Source organism: Giraffa tippelskirchi, chromosome 6 (assembly GCF_054371585.1).
Source record: "Giraffa tippelskirchi isolate mGirTip1 chromosome 6, T2T-mGirTip1v1.2.pri, whole genome shotgun sequence".
NCBI lineage: Eukaryota > Metazoa > Chordata > Mammalia > Artiodactyla > Giraffidae > Giraffa > Giraffa tippelskirchi.
In genome coordinates, this window is record NC_137280.1 from 92,736,004 (window position 1) to 92,760,945 (window position 24,942).

Consider the following 24,942-nt stretch of genomic DNA (forward strand, 5'->3'; position numbering starts at 1 on the left):
TAAAGGGACCGCGCCTGCGGCGCTGGGCGGAACGCTAACGGAGTTGGCGCAGGGTGGACTCCAGCTACGGCTCCTGGGTGAGTCCGGGTTTCCTTGGCACCCTCAGGGACGTCCCTTCGTGGGTTGTTAGCGAACCCTCGGCTTTCCTAAGATCTGTCTTCCGTCGATTCTCGGTAGCTCTCGACTTCCTCTTAGCCGGTTCCCCCAGCTCCCGGCAGGTGTTTTCACACCGGTAGCCAGCTGCATCCTCGGGTGGGAGGAGACCAATCCCCTGTGAATTTTCCAGGTACGGTCTCAAGGGCCCAGTGACTCCCCCAGATTTTCATTAATACAGCCTCAGCTTCCCAGAAAATTCTCAGGGATATTCGAGCCTTCTTCAGTATCACGCTCCAACGACTCCAGGGATGTGCCCAACTAGTTCCCGATTTTCCCAGTCTTATATGCCTCGAAATCTCTCGATAACTTTCTATTGATCCCTGGGTCACTCCAGCGTCCCTGGTTACGTCTCCCAGCAATGGTCCCAGCCTCGTTCCCGGAGTCCCAGGGATGCTCCGCACCATCAGAAAACCCCTAAACTTTACTATTACGTGACAGTAAATCTCCAGCATCAACCAGTAACACTGCGAGCCCACCCCACTCCAAGCATCCCAGGATGCTACTGAGACCTCGGCATTGCATCACGACTCCTTGTGAAGGCGCTCCTGGCAGCATTCCGGCGGGAGCCAGGCATCTCCCCAGCCCCATGACTCGGCCCGGTTTCCCTGGGGTGCGGCATCCAGTGTTCGCAGAGGGTGCAGGGGTGCGGCCCAGGGATCGGGTCAGGATTGATCCTGCAGAGGGGGCCACCTGCTGGAGAAAACCGTGCCCCTTGGGGAACCTGTTCTCTGGCTGCTGATAGTAGGTGTCCGACTGGCTGCCCTTTAGCCCCAGGGTGGAGCTGGACAACTGGGGCGTCAGGCCGGCCTGGTTAGTAAGTTAGGAGACCCTGGTGGGGACCCGGGGACCCACCTCACTTCCTAGCTCGGGCCCCGCACTCAATTTGCCCCACCCCTCTCCTCCGCAGCACTCCTCCCAGCCGTCCCCAAGCCGGCAGAGAAACCTCCCGGCAGTAAGTGTTAAGAAGAGGGCAGGGCTTGCTGCAGAGGAGGGGCGGGCCCAGAGTGACGACTTGCCCGGGTTGCTCCGGCTTCTCATTCCCCAGGAGTGCCAGACGTGCAGCCCTGCCTGAAGAAACAGATGGACGCCCCGCTGCAAACCGGAATGGTAAGGGTTGGGGGTTGTGAACTGCCACGGGGACTACAGTTCCCGACGTGCTTAGCGCGCATCATCGTGGTCCCGCGATAACCAGGCTGCGTCTGTTCAGGCTGAACTACGTTTCCCGGCGTGCACTGCGGGCCGCCGAACCTCCAGAAAGAGTTGACTCCCCTGGGGAGGGAGCAGCACTGGCCCATTTTGCAGATGGGGTCGTCGAGGGCCGAGCCGACTGTGATCTCCGGGGCGGACTTGGCTGAGTTGGATGGAGTCCCGGGCGTCCCGGCCCCCGGGGAAGGCTTGGCGGGGCCGGTATGCGATGCGCAGCCTGTGCCGTTCGTCCCACAGGTGCTGGGCGTGATGATCGGGGCTGGAGTCGCGGTTCTGGTCACGGCCGTGCTCATCCTGCTGCTGGTGCGGAGGCTTCGAGTGCCGAGTGAGGACCCGGAGGGCCTTCTGGGGCTGTTGAGGGATGGGAAGATGAAATGTCTGGGCCTCTGAGTCAGTAGAGATGGGATTTGCGGGAGCCCGCACTCAGCGTCCCCATCTCTCGCCGTGCGAAGTATGCGTATAGCTCAGAAAGCCCCTCTCCGCACTTATTATCCCCAGAAACCCCAGCCCCGGATGGCCCCCGTTACCGATTCCGGAAGAGAGACAAAGTGCTTTTCTATGGCCGGAAAATTATGCGGAAGGTAAGTTTGGAACCCTCTGGGGCTCCTTTTGGCCACACAGAGGCCCTGCCCTTTTCCTAGTTATACTTCTTAGTAAGTCCACCGCCTTCCTTGATTAAGGGCCTCTGGATTTGCCCCTGCCTCCCTAGGGTCTGAACTGGCAGTTGATGTATTCCTCTCACCCCCACCTCCCTTAATTCTCCCAGGTGTCACAATCCACTTCTTCCTTAGTGGACGCCTCCGTCTCCACCACTTCCCGCCCGCGCATGAAGAAGAAACTTAAGATGCTCAACATTGCCAAGAAGTAAGGCTGTGCTGGGTGTACCCGGGGCTACGTTCAGGGCTTTTTGAGTGATCAACCCACACTGAAGCGTGTATCTCAGGCTTCTTTGAACCCCATGGACTGTGTGTCTTAGGAGTCTTTCCACCTCTGTGGGACTGTTTCAGAGCTTTCCCCTACCAGACAGGCTGTTTCAGTCCCTTGAAGGCTCTCTCAGTGATGTTTCTCTACTACAGAAGTACTATGAGTTATTTAATCCCCAGTTACTATCTCTGGCTTCCCTGGTGGCTCAATGGTAAAGAATTCACCTGCCAATGCAGGAGATGTGGGTTTGATCCCTGGGTTAGGAGATCCCCTGGAGAGGGAAATAGCAACCTACTCTAGTATTCTTGCCTGGAAAATCCCATGAACAGAGAAACCTGGCAGGCTACAATCCGTGGGGTCACAAAGAGTTGGACACAACTTAGCAACTAAACAACAACAATGCTATCTTGGATGTCTTGCCGTACCCTTGGTCAAATCTCCCCACATGAGAGAGTTTATTCCAGGGTACTCCAGGGTGTTTCTGGGACGTGCTGGAGGGGCTGTCTCTACCTTTTGTTCCCCGGGGGGTTATCTCAGCAGTCCCTCTACATCAGAAAGCATCTCTCTGTGTCACGTTCGTTGCAGTTCTTCTACTACAAGGAGACTATGTCAGGGATTTCTGTTCCCTAGGAGTCATCTCAAGAATCTTTTGACTCTAGAGACAGGAAGGACATCTCAGGACATGTCATCATAAAAGGGCTACCTTGGGGTTTCTGAGCAAGGCTCTCCCAAAGATTGTTCTAAGCTGAGAGCTGGCTGTGGGGTCTCCTGACAATGTAGGGTCTACGTGAAGGTCTGTCTCAAGTGTTTCTTCACACTGAGGTGCTATGCCAGGGCTGACCACAGTCAGTAGGTGTGCTATCCCATGGCTTTCTATGACTTGAGCAGAAGGGCTGTCTCTAGGTCTTCCACAATGAGTTGACGGTCTGTCCAACTCCTGGGGGGCAGTCTCATTGACTGCACAGCCTTGAGGAGCTACCCTGATGTCACCATGACCTTCAAAGGGCTATCTCAGTTCTCTGTGACCTGGATAAGGGCTAGCCCAGGGATCTTCCTGATCAGAAGGGGAGCCATTGCTCGATTTCTCCGTTCTGTAGAGTTTAACTCAGTTTGAGCTCATTCTAGAGGGTCTATCTTGAGCATCTTGTGACCAGTGGAAGGACTGTCTCAGTAATAACTATGCCTTGCAGGGAAGAGCTGTCTGAGGTCCATGATCAGCAGAGGAGCTGTATCTGGATTCTCTGTAACCAGGGCTATCTCAAGAGCCTCTGTGGCCATCCAAGGGGCTCTCTCAGGGCTGTCTGAGGCTTGGGAGGAAGGGCTATCTCAGGGATCATTGTAAAGAGTAGAGAGGCTGCATCTAGGGTCTCCTGATATAATGGAAGCTACCCCAGGGGTCTGCCTCCATGAGGGAGGCTGTTATCAGGAATCTAGTCTGTGATTGCCAGCTGATGGACTATCTTCTGGTGTGCCATGATGAACATAGATGCTTTTGCTGGGGTCTGCTCTTATCTTGGAAGCTATGTCAGGAGTCTGCCCAATGAGAGGTTCCATCTGGGAAGCCTGTGACTAGTGGAGGGCGACCTCAGAGTTTTACATCAGGGGTCAGCAAGTTTCTTCTTTTTCGTGCCACATCTTAGGCTTTGCAGGCTGCATACAAGAGTAATGTAATGACTCAATCCTGCTATTGTATCATTAAAGCAGCCACAGATATGTGTAAAGGAATGAATGTAGCTGTGTGCCAATAAAACTTTATAGACAAAAGGAAGTGGCTGGCCTGATTCGGCCAGTGGGCCAGAGTTTGCTGACCCCTGCTCTAAGGACCTCAGGAAGGCCTCTGTGGAGGCAGGAGGATCTGAGGTCTGCCTGAGCCTTCTCCCTGCTACCCACTACCCCCCAACCCCATCTCCTCCCACCAGGATCCTGCGCATCCAGAAAGAGGCGCCCACGCTACAGCGGAAGGAACCCCCACCTGCTGTGCTGGAGGCTGACCTGACTGAGGGCGACCTGGCCAACTCCCACCTGCCCTCCGAGGTGCTCTACATGCTCAAGAACGTCCGGTCAGTGTCGGGGTACAGGCAGGGGCATTGCAGAGCTGGGGCTGACCTGACCTCCTCACATCTCCATTTCCCTGGCTTCCCTGCCCAGGGTGCTGGGCCACTTTGAGAAGCCACTCTTTCTGGAGCTCTGCCGCCACATGGTCTTCCAGCGGCTCGGCCAGGGTGACTATGTCTTCCGACCTGGCCAGCCAGACGCAAGCATCTATGTGGTACAGGACGGACTCCTGGAGCTCTGTCTGCCAGGGCCTGTGAGTGCGCCACCCTGGGGGGCTCCACAGGGCAACGAGGTGGGCGGCAGGACAAGCAGGGGTGCCATGGTCACTGGGCACGGGCAGTGGTTTTGGTCAGCAGGGTTGGTGGTCTTTTTTTTTTTTTAATTTGGGCAGTGCTGCATGGCTTGCAGAATCTCAGTTCGCTGACCAGGGATCAAATCCAGGGCCATGGCAGTGAAAGCACTGAATCCTAACCACTAGACCACCAGGGAACTCCCCAGGTTGGTGGTTCTTATGAGATGTACAGGCAGGAGTCAGGGACGGATGCCCAGGGGCGTCTGGGGTGGTCAGCACAGTCACCGGCTAGTTAGCGATGCTGGTTGGAAGGTTCATGGTGTCAGGATGTCAGCAATCACCAGGCTACATGAGAATGAGGGCTAGTGGCTTGGTCAGGGGGCAAGATGCGGGTCAGCGGGTAAGGGCAGCACTGGTCACTGCCCACCCCACTTTGTGTGTCTCAGGACGGGAAGGAGTGTGTGGTGAAGGAAGTTGTTCCTGGGGACAGTGTCAACAGCCTCCTGAGCATACTGGATGTCATCACTGTGAGTCACCAGTACGGAGGGGTGTGGGAGACAGTAGGAGGCCACACACACTGGACTGGGTAGGAGAGGGTCACCCCTAGAGCCCCTATCTCTGATGGGTCTCTGATGTTGCCAGGGGTCCCTCAAGGAATGGCATCGGGAAGGGGCCAGGGGAAGCAGGCAGGGGTCTCTCACCACCCCGACCTTGACTGTCCATGTGCCCCCAGGGTCACCAGCACCCCCAGCGTACTGTGTCTGCCCGGGCAGCCCGAGACTCTACGGTGCTGCGGCTGCCAGTCGAGGCCTTCTCAGCCGTATTCACCAAGTACCCGGAGAGCCTGGTGCGGGTGGTGCAGGTGAGTGGGCGATTCACTTCCTTTCATGACCCCTGCCCATCACAGGCTCCTGAGGGCTGGGACCCAGCCGCCAAGAGGCACTCATGGTGAGCTTATCAACTCTGAGCAGCCAGACCCCGCCGACTCCTCCTCTGAGCCGCCTCCACCCCATCTCCCCAGGCTTCTGCCACCTGATTGTGGGTTTCTCCCTGGCTCCTGTGGCCCTGCCCAGCCTCTTCCTGTTCTGACATTGACCTCTGACCTTAGCTCCGTCTCCTCCCCATCCATGGCCCCACCTCCTGAGTGCTAGGTCCCCACTTTCTCCTGGGGCTTACCCTCTTTCTCCTTGGCTGCCTCCTCTGCCGACCACGCCCCCGAAGATCATCATGGTGAGGCTGCAGCGGGTCACTTTCCTGGCACTTCACAACTACCTGGGACTGACCAATGAGCTCTTCAGCCATGTGAGTTGCCTGCAGAGCACCAGGGGCTGGAGGAGTGAGTGACGCCTGCCTCCTCCGGACATGCCCAAGTATGCCCTCTGCCCCTAGGAGATCCAGCCGCTACGCCTCTTTCCTAGCCCGGGCCTCCCACCCCGCACCAGCCCGGTCCGTGGCTCCAAGCGGATGGTCAGCACCACGGCCTCAGAGGAGCTGAGGGAGACCCCTGGCCGAGGATCTGACCCCACTGGGGTCCCACTGCCCGGGACTGGAGGTACCCAAGGTGACCTCTGCCTGGCTCCCAGGAGCTCAGGTTGACCCAGCCTCTGCCCCTCAGTGCCTGTCTCAGTTCCTCAGGGACTCCCACCTGACCTGCCCAGCCCCTCAAAAGTGAAAGTGTTAGTTGCTTTAGTCGTGTCTGACTCCTTGTGACTTCATGCACTATAGCCTACCAGGCTCCTCTGTCCATGGAATTCTCCAAGCAAGAATACTGGAGTGGGTAGCCATTTCCTTCTCCAGGGGATCTTCCCAACCCAGGGATCGAACACAGGTCTCCTGCATTGTAGGCAGATTCTTTACCATCTGAGCCACCACAGAAGCCCTCAGCCCCCCAAGAGCACTTTAAACTATGTCTCCAGGTCTGCCTCCTGCCTGGTCCCCCAGAACCCCTGGCCTCAGTCCCATGGGCCCACTGGAATTGCTTTTCCTAGTTCCCCAGTCCCCAGGAACTCTGAGCTGACCCCTTCTCAAGCCCCCTTCAGTTCTCCACCCCCTGATCCTAGCTGTAGACCTGGGGGCTCTGAGGGGCCAGAGCCTAAATACACATCTCCTCCAGGGGACCCAGTGAAGCCCACGTCCCTGGAAACCTCCTCAGCCCCCTTGCTGAGTCGCTGCATCTCCATGCCAGTGGATATCTCAGGTTTGGGGCACCAGGTGGAGCTGGGGGAGGCCATCAAATATCATTTATTTATTTATTTTTGCCTGCAGTGGGTCTTCGTTGCTGTGCAAGGGGGCTACTCTTCATTGCGGTGCACAGGCTGCTCATGCAGTGGCATGTCTTATTGCAAAGCACAAGCTCTAGAGTGTGCACTCAGTAGTGTGGTGCACGGGCTTAGCTACTTGGAGGCATGTGGGATCTTCCTGGACCAGGAATGGTACAGGTGTCCCCTGCATTGGCAGGACGATTCTTAACCACTGGGTCACCAGGGAATTCCACCTGCCTCCCAGTCTTGCTTTTTCTCATCCACGAAATAGGAATATTGGGGGCATTTCTCATGTCTTTTTTCCCCTGTGGGTCCTTGTTGAGATGGTGCTCTCCCCACTGTAGTGAGAAGGGTTGCAAGGGAGAGAGAGAGGCGATGGATTAGTCCATGTCTTTACGGCTGCTGCCTGGGATAACGTTCTGTAGATAGTGTTTACTTAGATTCCAGCTATGGTCACTCTCATCTTTATTGCATTTATTGCCCCTCGTCCACCGTAGGCTTGCAGGGTGGCCCCCGCTCGGACTTCGACATGGCATATGAACGGGGCCGGATCTCTGTGTCCCTGCAAGAAGAGGCCTCAGGGGGGTTCCAGGCAGCCCCAGCTCGGGTAAGGCCTTGCCCTCTTTCCCCGCCCCTGCCTCCTGATTCCAATCCCGTCCTGGCACCCTGGCCTAGCCACAGGTGGAGTCTCCCAAGGAGGAAGGTTTGGGGGGAGCATGGAGGTCACAGACCCTGCCCCACAGACTCCCAGTCAGGAGCCCCGGGAGCAGCCAGCAGGCGCCTGTGAGTACAGCTACTGTGAGGACGAGTCGGCCCCCGGCAGCTGCCCCTTTGGGCCCTACCAGGGCCGCCAGACAAGCAGCATCTTTGAGGCAGCAAAGCGGGAGCTGGCCAAGCTGATGCAGATTGAGGTGGGCACCCCAGGGCGTCTAGGGGACCAGGTAAGGGGGGTGGTAGGCCTACCTGGGCCGTCTCAAACCCCTATCCTTCCTCCCCAGGACCCCTCCCTTCTGAATAGCCGAGTTCTGCTACATCATGCCAAAGCTGGCACCATCATCGCCCGCCAGGGGGACCAGGTGAGTCTGACCCTTGACCTCTGACCTCGCAGCTCTGACCCGAGACCTCTCTCTCTCCCTCTCTGATCTCTGATCCTTGCCTTTTCACCTTACATGTAGACCTCTCAGTCTGTGATTTCCAACCCCTGACCTTTGGATCTGATGGTTCTGACCCCTAGCCCTCCCTCCCCATGTCCTCTGGACCTACTGACCTTTCCCCTCCAAACTTGAACCTTTTACACTAGGACCCCCACCCTAAGATCTCTCTTCCCTGCCCTTGGCCGTTCCTGCAACCTCCATTTTTCTGACCTTCAAAATCTACAACATATTCTGATGCTCTATTTCTTATCCTAGGTCCCTGATGGGATGGGGGGGTGAGGCTCACTAAATGGGTGCGGGTGTGAATCTGGCTTGGAGGCCAGGAACCAGCCCCACGAGCCCCACGAGCTGGATTTCATTGCTCCCTGATGACACACAGGAGGTAGAGGAAACCGTATCCCACTAATCTGCCCATTCTCCAGACGGGGAAACTGAGGCCCTTTCATGACATCACAGCTGGGGAGCACAGGGGAGGAGGGTTAGAGAGGGAACCAGAGTTCCAGCCCTTGGGTGACCTTGGGTGAATCATATAGAAACTTCTCATCTTTCCCACCTGTGGAATGGGGGGAAGGGGGCGGCTCATAACTACCTGCAGGAACTGTTGTAAGGACCAAGCAGGAAGTAGTTCTGAGCTGCTAGGGTGTGTGCAAGGGTGACCAGTCAGAGGAAGGCGTGGTGACAGTGGGGGGGGGAGGTGACAGTAAGGGTGACATGACTTAAGTGCTGAGACTGCAGCAGCGCCCCAGGCTCAGGAGAGGGAGGTCTGGGCTTGGAGGAGGGGATGGCGCAGCTGTTCGCTGGCTGGGTGATGGTGGTTTTTATTTTAATTAGATTCTAGTTGATTTATTATATCACATGATTGGTTTGATTGTATTGTCACTTTGAGCTGCTCAATGCAGAATGGGCTCCTTCCTGCAGACAGAGTACATTTGGTACCAGCTGTTCGAGGTACTTGGAGGCCTGACTGAGGAAGTGTGGTCACACCATGGCCCTTGCAGGGGCCCCTGGGCCCTGCTTATCTGGGAACCTCTGCTGGGCTCAACTCAGCCCAGCCCAGCCTGCTAACATACCAGGCTGGTATGCAGCCATCCAAGGCTCCTCAGGGTCTTACAGGACTTTGTTAGGGACAAAGCTGGTCTGCTGTGCCCCCTCCCAAAACCATGCACAGTGGTTTTCAGTGGGCGGGGGGTGGGGGGAGACAGTTTGGCCCACCCCCCTGGGATATTTGGCCATGTCGAGACTTTTTTTTAAGCTTTTCTTGAGTGTTTTTGAGATTAGATTTTATTTACTTATTCATTTATCTGGCTGTGTCTGGTCTTAGTTGTGGCACACAGGATCATCCTGTGTCATGTGGGATCTTTCGTTGCAATGCACAGACCCTCTAGTTGTGGCGTGCAGACTCAGTTGCTCCATGGCATGTAGGATCTTAGTTCCCCAACCAGGGATCGAACCCGTGTCCCCTGCATTGCAAAGTGGATTCTTAACCATTGGACTACCAGGGAAGTCCCACAGGGCAACATTTTTGATTGGCTTGGGAGGGTGGTACTGTCACCTAATAGGTAGACACTAGGGACCCAAAATGCGCAGGCCAGCCCCCCACAACAGAATTATCCAGTCCAACATGTCAGTAGTGCCAACGTTGAGAAACCCTGCTTTCCACAAACATTTCCCAGAGTATATTTCATGGAACACCCCTATCACAACGGATCTGAGTGCAACAGGTTTGGGGAACACGAGCTGTTTTAGTCCTTCTTGGAAGTGCCCAGTGAACTCATTAGCATATTCAAGGCTCTGAGAAATCTTGCGGGGGGGGGGGGGGACAAAAACATGTTTCCCAATCTGAGGATGAATGGCAGCCTAATACTAGTCACTCCCATTTGTATCCCAAACCCAGTCTGAGAATTCTGTCTTGGAAGGTTCCAGCAGGTGTGTATGTCCCCCACCCCTCCCAAGGATTCTTGCAGTGTTTTGGTTCTCATCAGGGCTTTGTGGGGTGTCATACAGGTTTGTGTGCTGGATGAGGAAGAAATGTTTCTGTCTCTAGGCAGTTTCAGTTCCTTATTTAAGAGGGTGGTACAGGGTGTTGTCCAGCTGGGCAGGCTAACCAGAGGGGAGAGGGGTATTTGCTGTGTCCCAGGCTTGCTGTAGGGCCAGCAAACACCAGCGGGGTCCCCTGCCCTTGAGAAGCTCACAGATAGACCTTTCACTCAAAGGATGATACAGATTGTTGCTAAATCATATAGGCTTCATGCTACAAAGGGGATGTCCCCAGTTCTACAATGTCTGATTTAGGCAGAGCAGTGTCTCTAAGGAAGTGACCTCCAATGAAGGAGGAAGAACAAAGAGAAATTAACTAGGTGCAAGGGGGAGGAAAGAGCATTCTAGGCAGAAGGTACAGTTTGTGCAGATGTCCTGTGGTGGAGCTGTCCCATCTCGAAAACAAAGGAAAACCAACAAGGTTGGAGCGGAACACAGGAATTGAGAGCAAAGGGGATTTTTTTTTTTTGCACCAGTCAGCTTGTGGGATCTCAGTTCCCTGACCAAGGATTGAACCTTGGCTTCAGTAGTGAAAGTGCCAAATGCTAACCACTAGACCACCAGGGAACTCCCCCAAAGGGATTTTTTTTGGGGGGGTGATAATTTTAGAGATGTAATTCACACATTATACAGTTCACCCATTTGAAGAGTACAATTCAGTGATTTTTAGTATATTCAGGGTTGTGCAACCATAACCACTGTCAATTTTAGACCATCACCTTAAAGAGAAACACCACACTCTAAAGCGATCGATCTCCTACCTCCTAAGCAACTACTGATCTTATGTTTCTATAGATTTGCCTGTTCTGGACATTTCATATAAATGGAATGAAACAATATGTGGCCCTTTGTGTCTGGGATTCTTTCCCTTAGTATGATGTTTTCAGGGTTCACCCATGTTGTGCCATGGGTCAGTGCCTTATTCTATTACAGCTGAATACTATTCCATCATAGGAATGAACCACATTTTGCTTCTCAGTTCATCAGCTGATGGACATTGAGTTATTTCCACCTTTTGGCTAGTATGCATAATAGCATGATTCAGGTATGAACATTATGTATACATGTCTGTGTGGATATGTTTTCCTTCTGTCCTAGGAGTTGAGTTGCTGGATCATATGGCAACTCTGGAGAAGGAAATGGCAACCCACTCCAGTATTCTTGCCTGGGAAATCCCAGGGTCAGAGGAGCCTAGTGGCTACAGTCCATGGGGTTGCAAAGAGTCAGACATGACTGAGCATGAAAGCACAGCAACACAATGGCAACTCTATTTTTGAATCTTTGAGGACTGTTTCCCAGTGGCTGCACCATTTTACATTTCCACCGGCAGTGTATAAAGATCCCAGTTTCCTACACCTCTCTGACATTTTTTGATTCTAGCCATCCTAGTGGCATCTCCTTGTGGTGATTTGCATTTCCCTAATGATTCACGGGGCTTCCCAGGCACACTAGTGCCTGCCAATGCAGGAAACATATAAGAAATGTTGGTTTGGTCTCTGGGTTGGGAAGATCTCCTGGAGTAGGGCATGGCAACCCATTCCAGTATTCTTGCCTAGAGAATCCCATGGACAGGAGCTTAGCAGAATACAGTCCATAGTGTTGCAAAGAGTAGAACATGACTTAGCACGCAGCATGCTGTGATTCGTAATGCTGAGCATCTTCATAGGATCACTAGCCATTCATATATCCTTTGGAGAAACGTCTATTTGGAGCCTTTTCCCATTTTTTAAATTAAGTTATTTATCTTTTTAGTGTGGAGTTGTAAAAATTCTTCACATATTCTGAATACCAGACCCTTAGCAGATATATGATTTACAAATATTTTCTAGCCTGTGGGTTGTCTTTTCACTTCCTTGATAGTACCCTTTGAAGCTCAAAAGTTTTTAATTTTGATGAAGTCCAGTTTATCCGTTTTTCATTTTGTCACTTGGGCTTTTAGTATCATATCCAAGATTCCATTGCCAAATTTAGTGTGACCATGATTGACTCCTGTGTTTTCTCCTTAGAGTTTTATAGTTTAAGCTCTCACATTAATGTCTTTGATCCATTTTGACATGATGAAAGGTGAGGTTCCAACTTTGTTCCTTTCCATGTAGCTATGCAGTTGCCCAGCACAAGCAAAGAGGACCTAAGCTCAGCCATGCTTCTATGTAGCCAGTCTTTCCAGACTCTTGCCAGCACTGCTGAAAAGAATTCCTGCGTCTCAGTCTGGGCTGAGATGGGTGATCTATTAGCAGTATCTGCTGTGGGTGCAGAATGGGAATATAGATATATGTGCTGCTCAGCTCAGTGCTATGGAAGGCCTTCACTGCCTCCAACTTTTCTTTCCTTAACCTTTTCCGATCGCATGGACCCGAGCTGTGGGTGGGGTGTCGCCCGGGTTTCCATCTCCTGGCCCCTCCCCCACAGGATGTGAGCCTGCACTTCGTGCTGTGGGGCAGTCTGCACGTGTACCAGCGCATGATCGACAAGGCGGAGGACGTGTGCCTGTTCGTGGTACAGCCCGGGGAGCTAGTGGGACAGTTGGCTGTGCTCACCGGCGAGCCCCTCATCTTCACGCTTCGAGCCCAGCGTGACTGCACCTTCCTGCGGATCTCCAAGTCCGACTTTTACGAGTACAGTCTGGGCCATGTGTTGGGGCGGGGGTGACTCGGGGTCCCCCGACCAACTCCATTCAGCCCTGCGTGAGGCTATGCGTCTGAACGCTCCACACTTTTCAACGGCACTTGAAAAAGCCGTTTTCACTTTTTGAGCCCTTCCTGTTCCACCCCCCAGGCCATCACCCAACTCAACACTCCCTACGGGCTGTTCCTGGGCGCCCCCCGGCCCATGCGCCCCTGCCCTTTGCCTGCAGGATCATGCGTGCACAGCCCAGCGTGGTGCTGAGCGCCGCACAAACCGTGGCCGCCAGGATGTCGCCCTTCGTGCGCCAGATGGACTTCGCCATCGACTGGACGGCGGTGGAGGCGGGACGCGCGCTGTACAGGTGCAGCCCCCGCCCTCACCTCTTCCTTCAGGTCCTGTCTACCTGCCTACTCTGTCTGACACCCCCACCCCCATCCCAGACAAGGCGACCGTTCAGACTGCACCTACATCGTGCTCAACGGGCGGCTGCGTAGTGTTATTCAGAGGGGCAGTGGCAAAAAAGAGCTGGTGGGCGAGTACGGCCGCGGGGATCTCATAGGAGTGGTGAGCGTGGCCCCACCCACTGACTTCTAACCTCTCCCAGTCCAGGTTCCCCCCACCCCAAACATATATTTCATCCCCGGCAACAGGATGGGGCACTGAACGCGCCCTCCCCCGCCTCTAACCTCATGTACTCCACTTTCTCCACCTGCTTTCCTTGGGGCGGGTAGATGGGGGCAACCTCATCAGCGTAGTGAGGGAGCCCCACCCGGTGTGGAACCCTGTCCTCCTGGCCTCTCTTTCCGCGAGCTCCGAGATGGGTAGCGAGGCTTGGTTCCGCCTTCTGTCTACACCCACGGTCGGCCTTCCCTTTACCTATCAGCCTCCTGGCTTATGCAGCCCTGGTCACGCACGCGGTCCCCTAGGTGGAGGCGCTGACAAGGCAGCCACGTGCCACGACGGTGCACGCGGTGCGCGACACAGAGCTGGCCAAACTCCCCGAGGGCACCCTGGGCCACATCAAACGTCGATACCCACAGGTGCACCTCGCTGGGCTGGGGGCTCTTCTCCTAATGGGGGTGGGACAGATGAGTGGGGGTGTGGCCCTAGAGGAGGCGGGGCCTAATGGGTGGGAGCGGGTTCGGGTGCGGATGGAGCCCAAGGGAGGAGCTGAAGTCTCCAAGTGAGGGGCGGGGCTCCTGGGGTGGGGCCCAGGTAACGGACCCAGGCGCCCTAGTCAAAGAGGAAAAGGTGGTACTCGCAGAGTTGCTCCTGCAGTCTCACTGGACCCCCGGCCTCCAACGCCCCAGGTCGTGACCCGCCTCATCCACCTGCTGAGTCAGAAGATTCTGGGGAATTTGCAGCAGCTGCAAGGACCCTTCCCAGGTGGGAGCCTGCAGGCGCCCGGGAATACTGGGGGATGTAGTCCAACGCCTCAGAACGTGCTGGGGGAGGGAGCCTTGAGCCCAGGGCATGCTGGGAGGTGGAGTCCAGCGTATAACCTACTCTGGGTGGAGCTTGAAGCAGGAAATAGCAATCCGCGTTCTGGTGCATGCTGGGGGATGAAGTTCGGGCTCCTGGGCATGCCGGGAAACGGAGTCCTGGACCTAGGGCTGCTTGTTAGTGGAATCTAAAGCGTCAGTCATGATGGGAGGCGGGATCTTGATTCTGGGTGTCAGAGCTGGCTGGAGGATGGAGTCCACCTACTAGGAAAGAAAGACCTAGACTAACGTGTTCTGGGAAGTGTAGTTTGTGGGGTGGTGTTTGGGGCCTAGGGTATATTGGGAAGTGACTTCAATAGGTTACCAACATGGTAGGAGATGTGGTTCCTGGTCCTGCTGGATACTGGGAGTTGTATTTCTTAGTTTCAGTGCATGCTGGGAGGTGTGGTTCCCTTCCAGGGCATACTGGGAGATGAAGTTTACCTTAGCTAGGCTATAGTGGGAAGTGGTCAGATTCGAGGCGTGCAGAAATATGGGCCTGAAGTTTACGATTATGGTGACCTGACCCTGGACTAGCCTAGGCAACCTCTACTTTCCTTTTTCCCCCAGGGGCTTCTGCCCAGTCAACCTTGACACCTGGATCTCTGGGGTGGGGCCAGGGTGAGCCATGGCTAGGAACCATCCCTACTTCCAGGGTCTTCCCCCAACAGACTTTCCCCCTACTCCTGCACTCTGCACGCAAGTACACTTTCACTCCCACTCTGCTGCCAGGACCACCTTGGTGTGATTCTGGGGCAGCTACGGGGGCAGGGACTTTAAAAATCTCAGACCCCTGAGAACCTCTCTGTGATGCTACAAAGACCGAGTTTCTAGTGAGCATCTGGTGTGTGCTGGGCATCCTGCAGTGTGCAGGGTGGTGGGAGAGTACACAAGACAGATAAAGCCCCAGAAGGGTGTATGGCTTGGCTTGCAAGATAACAGTTTTTAAAATACAAAGAAAGAGTACAATGTCCATTAAGGTACTGTGTAGAAAACAAAAGAGAGTCTTGATGGGGCGTGACTAACCTAAGGAGGCAGGCTTTTCTGAGGACGATGAGCAGAGACTTGATAAATGAGATGGGACCAGATGCTGACAGGACTCCGACAGGGTTTGGCGGTGTTGAAACACTTCAAGGGGGAAAGTGAGTGAGGGGGAGGAATGGGCCAGGGCAAGTCTTGTAGGAACTAGAAAGGCATTTGAACTTGTTTAGATTGTTATAATCTGAGTAAACTGTGGGAGACAGTGAAAGACAGGAAAGCCTGGCATGCTGCAGTTCATGGGGTCCCAAAGAATCGGACATGACTTAGCGACTGAACAACAACAAGACTGGTATAGGAATTGGTGGAGAAGAGGTAGTGAGAAGTCTGATCAAGAGGTAGGGGTCGATGTTTTAGTCTAAGGTGTATGCAGAGAAGCTGAGATGCAATAGGTGGGTCAGAAACATCTTTATCTCAGTCTAGTTCTGCGTTCCGGAGAAGGCAATGGCACCCCACTCCAGTACTCGTGCCTGGAAAATCCCATAGACAGAGAAGCCTGGTAGGCTGCAGTCCATGGCGTCGCTGAGAATCGGATACGACTTAGCGACTTCACTTTCACTTTTCCCTTTCATGCACTGGAGAAGGAAATGGCAACCCACTCCAGTATTCTTGCCTGGAGAATCCTAGGGACGGGGGAGCCTGGTGGGCTGCCGTCTATGGGGTCGCACAGAGTCGGACATGACTGAAGCGTCTTAGCAGCAGCAGCAGCAGCAGCAGCAGCAGCAGCAGCAGTTCTGCGTTCAAGTCCTTTTAGTGGACAGACACCCCCCCACCCGCCGCCATCCCGCCCAGGCGAGAATGGGTAGGGGCACAGATCAAGTCCATGTAGGCAGAGTGGAAAACAGGAAGGGTTATACAGTTGTGTAATGGATCCCCCTGAGGAGATTGGGCCAAAATTGAAGGTCAGATAGCCAGATCTTATCAAGGACAGTGGTTGAGGCTGTGCTAAGATTGAGACCGTGACCTTCAGTTTGGCTTCACTAAGCCTCAGCTGAGGGGCAAGGAGAAGGGATTTCTGAGAAGGTGGGGGAGAGCTGACCTTTTCAAACACAGGACTGCACAGCAAATATCATCCTTTGGGGTCTCAGCAGGCTCGGGACTAGGTGTCCCCCCTCACTCAGAGCTCACCAACCCTGCCAGCAACCTGTCAACAGTGGCAGTGCTGCCCGTGTGTGCCGAGGTGCCCATGGTGGCCTTCATGCTGGAGCTGCAGCATGCTCTGCAAGCCATTGGTCAGTCGTGGGCAGGGGCAGGCCTGGGGGAAGGTGCGTGTGGGTGGGGGCATTGGTCAAGGAATGGAGATGCCTTGGTGGGTCAGGGTGGGGGTGGAGCTGGAACAAGGCCCTGTTAGCCAAGTAGGTGGTATTCTCTCATGGTAGAGGCTCCACCTCCATTGGCCCAGGTTCCTAAACACCCTTCTTCACTCATCCACCTCCAGGCCCCACACTTCTCCTCAACAGTGACATCATCCGGGCCCGCCTGGGGGCCTCTGCACTGGACAGGTGTGTGCTGGGGGTATGGGGACGGGGAGCACAGGTTTGAGCTCAGAACGTAGGATTCTTTCAGTCTCATTTGAGTTCTAGGCTGTGAAACAAGGAGCATGGGCCTCCATCCCTCTGGCCACTGGGGAGACAGTGGGGTGAATCAGTCCCTAGAGGACGCAGTCGTGTCTGGGCCTTGAATGTCCACATCCGCGTTCCCAGAGCAGTGGAGCTACATGGTCTCTGAGGGCAGGGACCCCTGACCAGCCCCAAGATGACCCTCCCCACTCCCACCCTAGCATCCAAGAATTCCGGCTGTCAGGGTGGCTGGCCCAGCAGGAGGACACACACCGCATCGTGCTCTACCAAACAGACGCATCGCTGACGCCCTGGACTGTGCGCTGCCTGCGCCAGGCCGACTGCATCCTCATCGTGGGCCTGGGCGACCAGGAGCCCACACTCGGCCAGGTCCGGAGACCAGACACAGTGACCCCCATCCCCAGGATCCCGCTCCAGGCCCTTGGGTGCCTGTGCCAGGCCATGTGCACCTTCACCAGTGGGGCTAGGTGACCAGGAACCCAGGGGGCCAGGTGTGGGGGGTGGGGAGGAAACCACCGGTGAGAGTGACTTCTGTCCTCCCCACCCCCCGCACCCCCCCACCCCCGGCAGCTGGAGCAGATGCTGGAGAACACGGCAGTGCGCGCCCTCAAGCAGCTGGTCCTGCTGCACCGCGAGGAGGGCTCAGGCCCCACACGCACTGTGGAGTGGCTCAACATGCGCAGCTGGTGCTCGGGACACCTGCATCTGCGCTGTCCGCGCCGCCTGTTCTCACGCCGCAGCCCAGCCAAGCTGGTGAGGGGTGCTGCGGAGCTTGGATCCGCTGGCAGAACCCTTCGGGGGCGTGGCTAGTGGAGGAGCATGGCTTAGAGGCCAGAGGGGCGTGGCGGTGTGTTGAAGGCCCAGCGGGTGCCTCCTACACCCCCATCCTTATGCGTCGTGTCTCTCTCCCCTCATACCAGCACGAGCTCTACGAGAAGGTTTTCTCGAGGCGCGCAGACCGGCACAGCGACTTCTCCCGCCTGGCGCGGGTGCTCACAGGCAACACCATCGCCCTGGTGCTGGGCGGGGGCGGGGCCAGGTGAGGGGTGTGGTCAGTGCCGGCAGGGGCGGGGCCAGGTGCCTTGAGGGGTGGAGCTGACTCCCTGGGCGGGATCCCACAGGGACTCGGCTGGCACCACGTTTCTTGCTGGTGGGGGAGACTGGAAGAGATTCCTGGGGGTGGGGCTTAGGGGATCCCCAACAAGTCACTGAGTCTCTTCCACCATGCAGGGGCTGCTCACACATCGGGGTGCTGAAGGCATTAGAGGAGGCGGGGGTCCCCGTTGACCTGGTGGGCGGCACGTCCATCGGCTCCTTCATCGGGGCCCTGTACGCCGAGGAGCGGAGCGCCAGCCGCACTAAACAGCGGGCCCGGGAGTGGGCTAAGGTGTGCGTTACGGGGAAGGGGTGGAGAGATGGTGGGGAAGGGCCCCCCACCCCAGGAGCACCCTGAAAACCTGACCTCAGGGGGGCTTCTGGACTTCTCCTGACCCTCCCTGACTTAATCCTGTGAAGCCCATCCAGATTCTTACAGAGATACCTCCAGGACCTTAGATGACCCCTGTGACTTCCGGGCTAGTGATTCTAGCCCCCAGCTCCCAGCTAGAACAATCAAGACCCTTAGGGACCTACTAGTCAGTGACCCCCAAGTGACTCCTGTTTGACCCCAGCTCGCCCCTTGTCCCTAGAGCATGACTTCGGTGCTGGAGCCCGTACTGGACCTCACCTACCCCGTCACCTCCATGTTCACGGGGTCGGCCTTCAACCGCAGCATCCACCGTGTCTTCCAGGACAAGCAAATTGAGGTGCATGCTTCCCCCACACCCGCCCCACCCCCACCCCTCCCCATAGGCGTCCCCAGCCCTCCTGGATCGCGGTCCCTGTTCCTGCAGGACCTGTGGCTGCCATACTTCAATGTGACCACGGACATCACCGCCTCAGCCATGCGTGTCCACAAAGATGGTGTGTGCCCTCAGGCGGCCCCACCATAACCACTGGGGCCATTTGGGGAGTGGGTGCTAGAGGGGATAGCCAAGTTGTTAACATGAGTGACCATCCCTCCTGGCCTGATTGCTGAGCACTAACCGTCACCCACTAATGCCCCAGAGGGCCCCAGGTATGTCTGTCCTGGGGAGGGCGGGGGGGTTGGAAGACTTGTCGGGTGCCTCACCCCCTCACCCCCCGTCCCCGCAGGCTGCGTGTGGCGCTACGTCCGGGCCAGTGGCTCCTACTGCCCCTACCTGCCCCCGCTCTGCGACCCCAGGGACGGGCACCTGCTGGTGGATGGGTGTTACGTCAACAATGTGCCAGGTCAGCGAGCCCACAGGGCTGGCCAGGCCTCTGAGTGTGTCTGAGTGTGCCTGTGCGTGTCTGTGTCTGTGTGTCCCGCCGGGCAGGCTCCCTGTGGCGATACGTGCGTGCCAGCATGACACTCTCAGGCTACCTGCCGCCGCTGTGCGACCCCAAGGACGGGCACCTCCTCATGGACGGCGGCTACATCAACAACCTGCCAGGCAAGTAGACACCTGCTCGTCCCCCTGCATGGACACACGGGCGAGCTCACGGCCGGTATGTGCATGTGTAGGATGCATGCATGTGCTGTGTCTGACACACACACAGGGAAGGCGTGGACACACACACAGATGTGTGGGGTGCCTCCATCACCAGCTTTCTCTCACACCTGCTGACTTGAAGCATGCAGATAAGAGGCAGGGGCATTTGCAACTTAAAATACACACAGAAGTGTGCAAACACAAGTAGACACCTGTGCTGGCTACACAGATGCTTGAGGTCCCATAAGCCAGGGATCCACACAGTATGCTTGCAGGCCAAGTTCAGCCCCATGCCTGGTTTATAAATAAAGTTTTATTGGCACATAGCCACTCCCAGTCATTTACCTTTTGTCTGTGGCTGTGTCGGTGCAGCAGAGTCGAATAGTTGCATCAGATACCACACGGCCTAAAAAGCCAAAATAATTTTTCCTCTGGCCTTTTAGAGTTTGCCAACTCCAGCACAGGCAGCCCATACAGATACACGCACTCACACAACCACATTCACATGAGCAGGTGTGTACAAACTCTGGTGGACAGGCATACTTGGACACACAAGGAAACATACACAGATGTTGATCTAGGGACATGTGAAAGGAATACAAACAGTACTGGGTATGTGTACAGAGGCATACACCACCCAGAGGTGGGTGTATTCACAAACGTACAGACAAGAGATGTATATACCTGATAAGGGTGCATACGGTGCACACACACACAAGAACTTGTGAGGGACACAGGCAGTCTGATGGAGACTCAGGTGTCTTTGGGGAATGGGCGTGGCTATAGGACCTGTCCATAGGCACTCCCAGACCCACGCAGGGACCCTCAGTGGGGCACACAGACTGTGACCACAGCACACCACACCCACTGTGCCATCACTCCACCCTTTACCCTATCCATCCTACTCCCCTGAATCTCCTTGAACCACCTCTTTGCTCTCTGTCTCTTGCCTCAGTCTTGAGGTCTCTCATTCTGCCTGGATTCTCTTTCCTCCCATATCTCTGGCCACTGGTCTCTGTCTCTTTCTCCCACCAGTCTCTGTTGCTGTCTCTGGTCCCCTGTGTTTCTCTTCCCTTGGCTCTGTCTCCTGACGTCTTTTTTTGTTTTTAGCTGTTCTGGGTCTTCACTGTGGTATGCGGACTCTTTGGTGAGGTATTTAGACTTTCTCTAGTTGCAGTGCAACAGGGCTTCTCCAATTGTGGCACAAGGGCTTAGTTGCCCTGCAGCATGTAGGATCTTAGTTTCCTAACCAGGGATCGAACCCATGTCCCTTGCATTGGAAGGTGGATTCTTAACCACTGGACCAACAGGGAAGTCCCTCTCTGGGTGTCTTTATTCCCACATCTCCCTGTCAGTTTCCTTCCACCCCTGTCTCCCTGCATCTTGGACCCTCTGTCTGTTTCTGTGACTCTGATCCCTTCACCTTTCTTTCCTGATGTCCTTACTATACTTTCTCTCTGTGTCACTCTCCTTCCATGTCTCTGTTCCCCATGCATCTGACTTCGTGTCTCTTTCCACAGTGACTTCGTCCCTGTGCTCCATCTTCTCCATTTCCTTGGCCCTGGTTCCCCAAACCCCAAAGCTCCGACACCCGACCCCACCTCCCATACATCATCAGCCTCTACATCCATCCATACATACCCCTTTGCATGCATGCATGTCGTTCTCATGGTTTTTTTGCATGACCATGTAAGTGACGGTGTTTGTGGGACTGGGTTGATCTTCCCTGACCTGGTACTGGTGGGGAGCCCCTGGCTGACTCCCTGGCCCCACAGCGGACATCGCCCGCAGCATGGGTGCCAAGACAGTCATTGCCATCGACGTGGGGAGCCAGGACGAGACGGACCTTAGCACGTATGGAGACAGCCTGTCTGGCTGGTGGCTGCTGTGGAAGCGGCTGAACCCCTGGGCAGACAAGATCAAGGTTCCAGACATGGCAGAGATCCAGTCTCGCCTGGCCTACGTGTCCTGTGTGCGACAGCTGGAGGTTGTGAAGTCCAGCTCCTACTGTGAGTACCTGCGCCCACCCATCGACTGCTTCAAGACCATGGACTTCGGAAAGTTCGACCAGATCTTTGTGAGTTGGTGGGAGCCACCTGGTGACAGTGTGGTGGGCCGGCAGACCTTTACTCCTGAAAGCCCAAAACCGCAGAAGGGGAAGTAGTCTAGGGCTCTATTTGGGATCTGGGGGGAATAAAACGGTAATCAATTAGTGATGTCTACAGTGAGTGTCACAAGGGGGCGTGGCTGCACATGCGCTATGTATGAACTACCAGGCAAGTTGCGCTGCCAGAAGCACGGTGTAGATATTTCTAACACCATTTCTGTGTTGGTGGGAATAAGCACCACGGTCAGTTAGTAATGTCTGCCACAGGTTTGTGATGCACTGAATGGAGCAGTGTGTAATGTGCCACTGGCCCAGAAAAATGGATCATAGTGTATGCCAAGAGAAAATGATCGGTAGCTGGGGACTTCCCTGGTCCAGTAGTTAAGATTCCGAGCTTCCGCTGCAGGAGGCACACGTTCAATTTCTGGCTGGGGAACTAGGATCCTGCCTGCCGCATAATGTGGCCAAAAAGAGAAAAAAGAAAGCATCAGTAGCTCCCTGTCCAATGCCTTGAGTAAAAAATGTTTGATGCCCTTTCCAGGATCACTGAGAAGGCAAGCCGTGATGGATTAGTGATGTCTGTAGTGGGCACGGGAGATGGTGATATTTAGGGGTATAGCACATAATTGCAAGGGCTTCCCTGGTGGCTCAGATGGTAAAAAATTTGCCCACAGTGCCAGAGACCCAGGTTCCATCCCTGGGTCAGGAAGACCCCCTGGAGAAGGGAATGGCTACCCATTCCAGTATTCTTGCCTGGAAAATTTCATGGACAGTGGGGACTGGTGGGCTATAGTCCATGGGGTCACAAACAGTCGAACATGACTGAGCGATTAACACTTATTTGTAGAGCTTGAAATAAGCTTGCACACTGCTACCTGTGTCCTTTGACACTTGACACACTCTGTGGGGCTGAATGGGGAAAAAAAGGTGCAAAGACAGATTAGTAATGTTTGGCAGGGGCACAGGGTCGAGGACGTGGGGGTGAGTGTGCTAAGTACACCCAACTCTGAATTTTATGTAGTCTCAAGTGCCAGCTCCTATAGAGCATCAGGCTTCTGAGGGGCCAGGGGAGGGGCAGGCAGGGTGGGGATAAGCAGAGAGGAACATTCCGGGGATCACACACATGGCCCCAAGCCCCCTTCATTTCCTGCAGGATGTGGGCTACCAGTATGGATCGACCGTCTTCGGGGGCTGGAGCCGGGGCGACATCATTGAAAAGATGCTCACGGACCGGCGGTCTGCCGACCTGAACGAGAGCCGCCGTGCAGACGTAAGCATGTGCCCTCCTGCATCGGCAGAGCCCCTCTAACAACAGATTCACCCCACCCCAGTTCCCTCTGGACCCCGCCGTGCCCCCCTCCCCCCAACACACACCTCAGATGACCGCCGAGAGCCTCATCCACATCATCCGGCAGGTGCTCGCCTTCCCCAGCTCCGGCTTCACCGACTTGGCAGAGATAGTGTCCCGGATCGAGCCGCCCACCACGAGCTACGTCTCGGTTTCCGACGGCTGTGCTGATGGTGAGGAACCGAGGGCCACCCTAGGAGGGTGGGGACGGTGTACGTGGCCGGAGAGGTCAGACCAGTCCTGAGCCGCGTCAGCTTCACCCATGCCATTCCAGGGGAGGAGTCGGACTGCCTGACGGAGTACGAGGAGGACGCGGGCCCTGAGTGCTCACGGGACGAAGGGGGCTCTCCGGAGGGTGCAAGCCCCAGCACTGCCTTGGAAATGGTGAGAGGGGGGTGATCTGGGCCCCCCTTCCCCCCTCGCCCGCGCAGTGTGGAGACTCTGCTGACGTGCCCCCCTGGCCTGGGCTGTGCAATGACACAAGCAGGGCGTGGGGGGCCACCCCTTGTCCCCACAGGAGGAGGAGAAGTCGATCCTCCGGCACCGGCGCTGGCTGCCGCAGGAACCCTCCAGCCCTGCTCCGGATCCCTGAGGACCTCCAGAGGGGTCCCCGCCTTGGGCTATATAAGGGGTGGGCCCTATGGGGGTGGCTCACTCCCCCTCTGCCTGCTGCTATGCCTGTGACCCCTGGGGTCCCCCTCAACCTCCAGGGCCCACACACTGGACTGGCCTGTCCCCCCTCCCCGGCGTGGGGGAGGGGCAGCACTGCACTGATGACCCTTGATCAGTCACACCAATAAACCTTCCTCTCTTGGAAGTGGCCTTATGTCATCTTTTGGTTCAGGGGGCACCTCACTCCACCTTTCATGCTCAGGATGGCTGAGGCTGGTGCTGGAAACAGCGTTGAGCTTGTCACAGTGACCAGTGCTCCCAGCCTGGGGCTGAACATCCCCCACTCCCAGTGGGAGTGGCCTGTAGTCTCATTCAGTGCAGGCTCTGGACCACAGGGCCTTCAGATGCTGTATGCCTCTCTGGGGATCACGGATGCCCATTCTGGCACTCCTCATTTTCCATACTAGGTTCCCACAGCCTTCGCCCCTTGACTAGTCCTACTGTGTGCAGAAGCTCCATGTTTTCTATGTGTTCCTATTGTGTGCGCTCCTGAGCCTGGTCCCCAAAGGATTTCCCATATATACATGCATGAACAGGGCTCAAGAACTTTACTCTCAGAGGCTCCCAGCCAGTTTCCTCTACTGTGCGCTGCTGGCCTGTTGGGGCTCCCCATCACTGCCTCCCCCTCCCCGGAGCCAGGGTGGGGATGTGACAATGGGTGGGCTCATTCACAAGACTATCTTGAGGGCAGTGGGGAACGCTGGATGATTTTTTGTTTGTTTGTTTAGTTGTGTGTGTATGTTTTATTATAAAATATACATAGCATAGGAGACTTCCCTGTCCATCCAATGTTTAAGACCCCATGATTCCAATGCAAGGAGCATGGGTTTGATCCCTGGGTGAGGAACTAAGATCCCACATGCCACGTGGTATGGCCCCCAAAATTAAAATTTTATATGTATATGTTTTAAATTTTTCTCTTTTTAATTGAAGTATAGTTGGTTTACAATGTAGTGTTAGTTTGCAGCACACAGCAGAGTGATTCAGTTATATATAAGACATACATTCATTTTCAGATTCTTTTCCCTTACAGATTATTATAAGGTACCGAGGATAGTTCCCTGTGCTATACAGTATGTCCTTGTTGGTTATCTGGTTTTCTTAAATAAAGTGAAAGTGAATGTTTTTATTGACTCACTATTTATTTGGCTGTGTCAGGTTTTCATTGTGGCCTGCAGAATCTTCGCTGTGCATGGGAGATCTTTCGTTGTGGCACATGGGCTTAGCTGACCCTGGGCATGTGTGAAGTGCAAGTGTTAGGACCCCAAGGACTGTAGCCTGCCAGGCTCCTCTGCCCATGGGATTTTCCAGGCAAGAATACTGGAGTGCGTGGCCATTTCCTTCTCTAGGGGATCATCCCATTTGTTTAAAATGTATTCTTTTTTAAATATTTGTGGTTGCTCTGGGTCTTCATTGCTTTTGGCGCAGGCTTTCCTCTAGTTGTGTTGAGCAGG

The 24,942-nt window shown here is 55.2% G+C and overlaps 1 protein-coding gene and 1 long non-coding RNA gene across 38 annotated transcripts; one reads left to right on the top strand and one right to left on the bottom strand.

The window, feature by feature from the left end:
- Window positions 1-24: 24 nt before the first annotated feature.
- On the top strand, window positions 25-23,633 carry PNPLA6 (patatin like domain 6, lysophospholipase). Of its 37 annotated transcripts, none has more exons than XM_081498604.1 (35): window positions 25-77; window positions 1,064-1,108; window positions 1,202-1,263; window positions 1,459-1,687; window positions 1,861-1,943; window positions 2,129-2,226; window positions 4,206-4,346; window positions 4,435-4,594; window positions 5,080-5,160; window positions 5,367-5,495; window positions 5,855-5,935; window positions 6,023-6,185; window positions 6,747-6,830; window positions 7,392-7,501; window positions 7,638-7,805; window positions 7,893-7,970; window positions 12,495-12,700; window positions 12,940-13,071; window positions 13,151-13,274; window positions 13,637-13,750; window positions 14,021-14,096; window positions 16,318-16,461; window positions 16,668-16,731; window positions 17,010-17,178; window positions 17,380-17,562; window positions 17,730-17,848; window positions 18,040-18,196; window positions 18,498-18,614; window positions 18,702-18,771; window positions 19,206-19,322; window positions 21,137-21,438; window positions 22,622-22,738; window positions 22,884-22,989; window positions 23,091-23,200; window positions 23,334-23,633. In XM_081498604.1, the coding sequence occupies exons 3-35, from the start codon at window positions 1,237-1,239 to the stop codon at window positions 23,406-23,408; spliced, it is 4,134 nt and encodes a 1,377-aa protein (XP_081354730.1). In that variant the 5' UTR covers window positions 25-77; window positions 1,064-1,108; window positions 1,202-1,236; the 3' UTR covers window positions 23,409-23,633. The 37 variants fall into 37 exon arrangements, 35 of the variants coding, with proteins under 35 accessions (XP_081354730.1, XP_081354741.1, XP_081354735.1 ...); XM_081498615.1 differs by having other exon boundaries at window positions 1,600-1,687; window positions 6,023-6,194; XM_081498609.1 differs by having other exon boundaries at window positions 1,600-1,687; window positions 6,023-6,194; window positions 16,321-16,461; window positions 23,304-23,633.
- Window positions 560-1,279, bottom strand: LOC145509567 (uncharacterized). The gene is made up of 2 exons (XR_014056206.1): window positions 1,009-1,279; window positions 560-846 (listed from the first exon to the last, which is right to left on the bottom strand). It is a non-coding gene; the product is annotated as an uncharacterized LOC145509567 (long non-coding RNA).
- Window positions 23,634-24,942: the final 1,309 nt, after the last annotated feature.